General features: G+C 55.8%; 1 protein-coding gene across 1 annotated transcript; it reads left to right on the top strand.

The window, feature by feature from the left end:
• The first annotated feature begins 443 nt into the window (after positions 1-443).
• Positions 444-2770, top strand: Nkx2-5 (NK2 homeobox 5). The gene is made up of 2 exons (XM_059269209.1): positions 444-774; positions 2148-2770. Exons 1-2 carry the CDS (start codon positions 444-446, stop codon positions 2768-2770), a joined length of 954 nt encoding a protein of 317 aa, XP_059125192.1.
• The last annotated feature ends 4043 nt before the right edge of the window (positions 2771-6813 follow it).

Genomic DNA, 6813 nt, shown 5'->3' with positions numbered 1-6813 from the left:
AGACCCACCCCAACCCTGAGCTTAGACCCAGCTCAAAAGAGTCGGGTATTTTCTTTGAGTGAGTCTCGTTGGGGTTTTCAGGCTAATGCGCAGCAATCTCCTGCAGGGGCCAGAGACTCTTCCAAATGTGTCTCGGCCCCTTTAAAAAGCTGGGCAGGATTTTTTCCCCCAACCCTATGTCTATATTAGGTGACGCAGAACTGCCCGTCGCTCCTGTCATCGAGGCCCCTGGCCCAATGGCAGGCTGAGTCCCCCTGCTCGGTCCTGCTCCCGCCTCTTCTGCCCCTGGTGCTCCGCGCTACCTGCTGCCCGGCCACATCCAGGGCAGAGAGGCGGGTGCGCGGGCGGGCGGGCGGCGGGCACCATGCGGGGAGGCTGTCCCCGGGGGTGGGCAGCGCCACTCTCTGCCGCCCACCTGGCGCTGTGAGACGGGCGCCGCCACCATGTTCCCCAGCCCTGCGCTCACACCCACGCCCTTCTCAGTCAAAGACATCCTGAACCTGGAGCAGCAGCAGCGCAGCCTGGCCGCTGGGGACCTGTCCGCGCGCCTCGAGGCCACCCTGGCGCCCGCCTCCTGCATGCTGGCCGCCTTCAAACCCGAGGCCTACTCCGGGCCCGAGGCGGCAGCGCCCGGCCTAGCAGAGCTGCGCGCGGAGCTGGGCCCCGCGCCTTCGCCCCCGAAGTGCGCTCCTGCCTTCCCAGCCGCCCCCACCTTTTATCCTCGTGCCTACGGCGATCCTGACCCGGCCAAGGACCCTCGAGCAGATAAGAAAGGTAAGGAGAACCCAAGTCCTTCCTCTCTGGAGTCGCTTTCATGCCCAACTCCCTGGGCCAAGAAACCCTGGCCTGGCAGAAGCACATCTGGGCTGAAGGCTGGGCGCGGGGAGTTTGGAGTCTAAGATCCAGGCTGCCCAGTATCTTCTCGCTCCGCAGGCAAGTTCAGTGGAAACGCTGGAGTTAGGGGGTCAGGAAAAACAGAGAGAGAGAGACTTAAAAATATTGGTTTTGGCCTACAGAGCCCCAGTAGGTTTGGGCCTTGCTCTTGGATCTGTTACCAAGTTAAGCTATCTAACAATTTGCGGTAGAACAATTGTTCGTATCAGAGGGTTAAAAATCTCTTTTGGATTTACGCATATTTTGAGATTGAGAATTGCTAACCAGAAAGTTTAGCCCGCGGGTCCTGGGCCTTGCGGAGCCCCTTTGTGCCAGAAAAGGAGTCTGGGAACAGGGTCGTGGTTTTGAGATGCGATGCTGTAGACCTCAGGAGTTGGATGTGGCTTTGTTTCTTCCAGCACAACTTCCAGGCAGGGCCAGGCAGAAATTCTCTTCCGGGAAATATTAGAAAACACGTAACGAAAGAAGACGCTGGGGAGGGGGGAGAAGATTCCCTAAGGTGGCTGTATACAAAAAGTTTTAGAGCTGGGGAGGGTGTCTGGCCTGCTTGCAGAAGGCAGCGGCACTTGGGGAGACCCAGGCGCAGCTCCGAGTCTGTCTGGGAAAAAGACAGAGGGGCCCAATGGCTTCCCTGAGCTAGGAAAGCATTCGTAGGTTTTTCTAGGGGCAGAGAGAAGGTCCAGGAACATCTGAGGAGCACTAGAATTGACTGCCACCGACTCGGATCCTGCAGGACCTGTGTAGAGGCCTCTGCCTCAGTCCCCACCACAGTTACTGGGAGGTCAGGAAGTTGCACAAACAGCAGCTGGCAGCCCCACTGGGAACCTCCAAACTCACACCTTTGGGTCTTCTAGATCTTTAATTGTTTAATTAAAGAAGCTGACCACCGAGAGTCAAACCGAAGTATCCCTGATGTCATTCACCCCCGAGCATCGTTATGATTGTATTTTCTTTGCATCCAGAAAAGCTAAGTCACAGACTGCCTTTAGAACGCGAACTACCCGGGGCGGGGGAAGGGGCAAGATTTCTCTTGTTTCGTTTTGTCCTGCAGCTTGTAGAGTGTCTACGCCACTTAAGCTTTCTCCAGATGCGCGATTGCGCCAACATCGGACCGTACGAACCCCGGGCACTCGGCGGTGAGCCGAAACCAAGCTGGGCGCCCCACGCAGGACAGGGTGGCATCCCCACCAGAGCCCGGAGCTCCTGGGCTGGCGGCTCAAACCGACTATCTCTCTGCCTCCCCTCCCCTTCAGAGCTGTGCGCGCTGCAGAAGGCGGTGGAGCTGGACAAGGCCGAGACGGACGGCGCCGAGCGACCACGCGCGCGGCGGCGGCGGAAGCCACGCGTGCTCTTCTCGCAGGCGCAGGTCTACGAGCTGGAGCGGCGCTTCAAGCAACAGCGGTACCTGTCCGCGCCCGAGCGCGACCAGCTGGCCAGCGTGCTGAAGCTCACGTCCACGCAGGTCAAGATCTGGTTCCAGAACCGGCGCTACAAGTGCAAGCGGCAGCGGCAGGACCAGACTCTGGAGCTGCTGGGGCCGCCGCCGCCGCCCGCGCGCAGGATCGCGGTGCCCGTGCTGGTGCGCGACGGGAAGCCCTGCCTCGGGGACTCGGCGGCCTACGCGCCCGCGTACGGTGTAGGCCTCAACGCCTACGGCTACAACGCCTACCCCTACCCCGGCTACGGAGGCGCGGCCTGCAGCCCCGGCTACAGCTGTGCCGCCTACCCTGCCGCGCCCCCCGCCGCGCAGCCCGCCCCCACCGCCAACGGCAACTTCGTGAACTTCGGCGTCGGGGACTTGAACGCCGTGCAGAGTCCCGGGATGGCGCAGGGCAATTCGGGCGTGTCCACACTGCATGGCATCCGAGCCTGGTAGGAAAGGGACCTACTCCCACTTTTAGAAGGGCGATGGCTCCGGGGAAGGAAGGGCTCCCAACTATGACCTGTCCCTCGGATTTCACAAGCACCCTGGTGCTGGCCTGGGAACTTTCTCCGCTCCATCCCCTTTGTTCCCCGGTGCGTTGACGCAGCCTGGTGTCCCGGCCCCGGGAGTGCTCTTTCTGGGCCACCGGCACCCCCGACGGATTCCACAATGGGACCCGGAGTCCGGGTGCGCGGGCCTAGAATCCCAGAGCCTGGGCCCGGCGCCCGGGCCCTGGTTGCCTTGCCGCCGCCCACCCACCCGTATTTATGTTTTTACCTGTTGCTGTAAGAAATGAGAACCCTTTTCCCATTAAAATGAGTGCGCTGACGCCCCACGCGTGCTTCTTTTAGGATTTCCCAGCGCAGAGATCGCCTCCAGGTCTCAGGCGTAGGCTTTCACTGGACAAATCCATAGATCCTCTACCGATGAAAGTTAACGCACCCAGCACCCCTCGCTAGGCATTTTCTGAGGTCCTCGTATTTTCCAAGGGGCAGCCTGTTTTCAAGGTTAGCTGCGGAGGGCGCCATAGGTTTTATAACTTAGCTGTGAGCAAATAGATGTAGCCCAACCGGTCAGCTTCTTCTCCCTTCAGAGCGGGAGGGCGCCTAGGGAGCACAACCTCAACTCCTTAAACCCTAATCGCGACCAGCACCGTTGCTGGACGTCTTATTTAACGCCACAGCCCGTTTTACAGATGGAAGAGCCAAGGACCCTTGTCTAGGTTCCCCTTGACTCCACTCCTCATGGAAGCCCCTGGGGGTCCCCTGTCAGCTTCAAGAGCTTCCCAGCAAAGCTGAGCACAGAGAACGAACCCAAAACGGTGGGAGATGGCTGTGAGTGTTGGTGCCTCCAGAGGGAGACCCTACAACCTGGTCGGCACCTTCCCTCAGAATGCCGCTGGTTTTACTGTAGTTCACACAACTGTGATTGACCAGTGTAACCGCTCTGCTGTTCTTTCCAGGCGAGAAAACAGGTTTGGTGAAATGGGGTGAAAACTGACAGCTATGGGGCTTACCCATTGCGCCTCAACTTTTTATACCAGGGCTCAGACTTCAGCTTCTCTGTCCCCAGCGTTAAGGGCCAGATAACTAACCTCATCTTCGAAATCAGGATGGGGTCCTGGCTTTGTCCTCTCTCTGCTCTGGAGCAGTGGCTTTTCAGCAAGGGCCAGGCCCAGCGCCCAGATATGCAGCCTCAACATTGCTTGTGGAGTTTAGGACCGGAGCTCTGCAGTGAGCCCGTGATGCCCAGGCCTAGAGAGGTTGGGTCAGGAACCAGCACTTTGCGGCTGTGGAAACCAAGCGGCTTGCTTGCCAGTTCACCTTCTAACCCCATCGTGGAGGGGAGGACTGCACGCCTGTCTCTTAGGGTCCTAGAGAATGCGATGCAGTTGCAAGCAGACAGTTGCCCATGGCAGGGCTCTGGGCTGTGTGAAGAAAGAAGGGTACACAGAGTGTGTGCCCTCTCCCACACCCGAGACAGTCAGCACAGCCTGTAGACAGGTGGATGTATTCTGCTCAGCTGCTAGCATTCCATTTCCTGGGTCTAAACTAATCCAACCTTCAGCGGCCACTGCTCCGGCCCCAGGACACAGTTGTGGATCCCACCAACTAAACTGACTTGACACACGATTGTTTTCCTATTTTCTTTGTAACTCGTCAGTGAGGCTATCAAGTGTGAACTTTGTAGGTGACAACCTCCTGTCACAGTGTCAAAGGCCGGACACACCTGCCAGTGTGCACAGACACCATGTGCACGTTCAGGGTCCCTGCTGCTGAGTGCTAGGCAGTGTGGTTCCATCTCTCAAAGGGATGCCCTGAGGCTTGTACCAGCTCAGGTAGGGCAGCACTCACCACTGATCAGCCAGGGAGGCCTAACACACAGTCTAATTCACAGCCTGGAAAATCCTTCAGAAATCACCTACATTCTCACTTTTACAAAGATTAAGTTTTGCCTCTCTGGTTCTTGCAGAGCCTCGGACCTCTGCAGTCTCTTTCATCTTGTATTTGTGCGCAATAACATCGGAACAAGATTTTTTTTTTCCATTTAACATTATACATCACCCCTGCTTTCCCCACTCCCCCAACTGCCAGAGGTGGTACCCAGAGCCCTTCACACACTGGGCAAGCACCATGCTGCTGAGTCACATCCCCAGCCTTGGAGAGTTCCAGGAAGTCTCTTCCTTTGCAACCCCTCTTTCAGGGGTCAGCAGAATGACACCTTTTTGTTTGTTTGTTTTTGGAGACAGGGTTTCTCTGTGTAGCCCTGGCTGTCCCAGAACTCCTCCATAAACCAGCTAGCCTCGAACTCAGAGACCCACCTGCTTGCAGGGGTTAAAGGCATATGTAAACCACTAGGAGCTCAAGAGACCTGTGGCTAGCTGACGCCAATGACAGAGTTGTCCAAAACCAGACTCTGGGGTGGGAGTGTAGGGGAGAACGCTTCCTAGACGGTCTGCAACCTAAACCGTTTTCCCTTGTGTTCAATGGTCAAGGTCACAGCTTCTCTAAAGGAGAAACTGCAAATGGCCCAGAGCCCTGATTCGAAGCTTGGGGGGGCTGTTATCTAGTAAAGATACAGCTGGGCGGTTCTCGAGGCTCACAAACCTAGCGCAAGCGAATCCCAGGCCTCGCCAGCAGGCTTCTTACTCTCATTGGCCAGCAACCCAGTTTTCTAAGCCCAGTGGAGAAGCACTGGGTTTTCAGTCCCAGCTTCAAGGCACTCCTGGGTCAGGAGTGTGCCAAACTAACACACCGCACACCACCCCCGACATTCAAGTAGGTTTTCGTTGTTTTGTTTCTCAATTGTTGTGTGTGCAGGATAAGAAAATTTAACCAGGACAGAAAACATGGGAAGCAGGAGGGGCCTGTGAAGAGGCAGAGTTCAGACATGGGGAGGCTCCGGAATGGCATCCGTCTTGTGCCACAGGGGGCAGTGGAGAACACAGTGGGATAATCCCATTTATTTAAAAAAGAAAGAAAGAAAGAAAGAAAGAAAGAAAGAAAGAAAGAAAGAAAGAAAGAAAGAAAAGAAAGCCGGCGGAGGTGGCACACGCCTTTAATCCCAGCACTCGGGAGGCAGAGGCAGGCGGATCTCTGTGAGTTCAAGGCCAGCCTGGTCTACAGAGCGAGTTCCAGGAAAGGCGCAAAACTACACAGAGAAACCCTGTCTCGAAAAACCAAAAAAAAAAAAAAAAAAAAAAAGAAAGAAAGAAAGAAAAGAAAACACTCAAACAGACCATGCACAGTTTAAAAACATTCTGAGAAAAACAGTAGCAGTAGAGGAGGTGAGCTCCTGGAATTGAGCTCCAGCAGGTGAAGCCAGGCCACTGCTCCTGGGCACACCAGTCCCAATGTTTGGCCAGATTGGAACACTCCCTGTCTTAATTAGAATAGCCCCGCCTTCTTTATTAACATTATCATTACTGTTTTGTGTGTGTGTTTGTATGTGATGTTGTTTGAGTGCAGATGTCACCACACACATGTGGAACCCTGGGTTCCAGGATGCAGCTCAGGTCCTGGGCCTTGCCCTCCTGACCCTGCTTCTCTTTTTGCTTCAATTGCTCCAGAAGCCGACACCTGGTTGTGTATCTGAATACCAGTATTTAGACAAAGAGAGGGGCCCATCAGCCCCAGACCAGAGAAGCACCCACATGTGGCCCCTCGGGTCTACAAGAACACACCTTTCCCTGCTTTCCAAAGTATTTCTCCCCAAACTCTCCTCACCCCCAGCAGGTCTTGACTGGAGACAGCAGCCCATGGTCCCCATGTCTTGTAGACTGGGCTCCCGGAGAAAGGAGCCTGTGACCTAATGTCATTTAGTCACAGAGATGACTATTAGCCCTCTTCATAGTGCTGGGGAAACAGGTGAAAGTCATCTTGCTCCCTCCCAGGAAGGAGCAGGGACTTGCCCAAGGGCACACAGCTAGAGCTTGGTTCCAAATTCCAGCAGCCCAGCTCCAGGGCTCAGGAATCTGGCACCAGTTCATGCACTGC

This window comes from Peromyscus eremicus, chromosome 8a, assembly GCF_949786415.1.
Source record: "Peromyscus eremicus chromosome 8a, PerEre_H2_v1, whole genome shotgun sequence".
In the NCBI taxonomy this organism is placed as follows: Eukaryota; Metazoa; Chordata; class Mammalia; order Rodentia; family Cricetidae; genus Peromyscus; species Peromyscus eremicus.
This window is presented reverse-complemented; position numbering and strand designations above follow the sequence as displayed.

Coding starts and splice junctions, on each gene's coding strand:
- Nkx2-5 (XM_059269209.1), top strand. CDS start 444: ATGTTCCCCAGCCCTGCGCTCACACCCACGCCCTTCTCAGTCAAAGAC. Junction 775..2,147: donor CCCTCGAGCAGATAAGAAAG/GTAAGGAGAACC, acceptor CCTCCCCTTCAG/AGCTGTGCGCGCTGCAGAAG.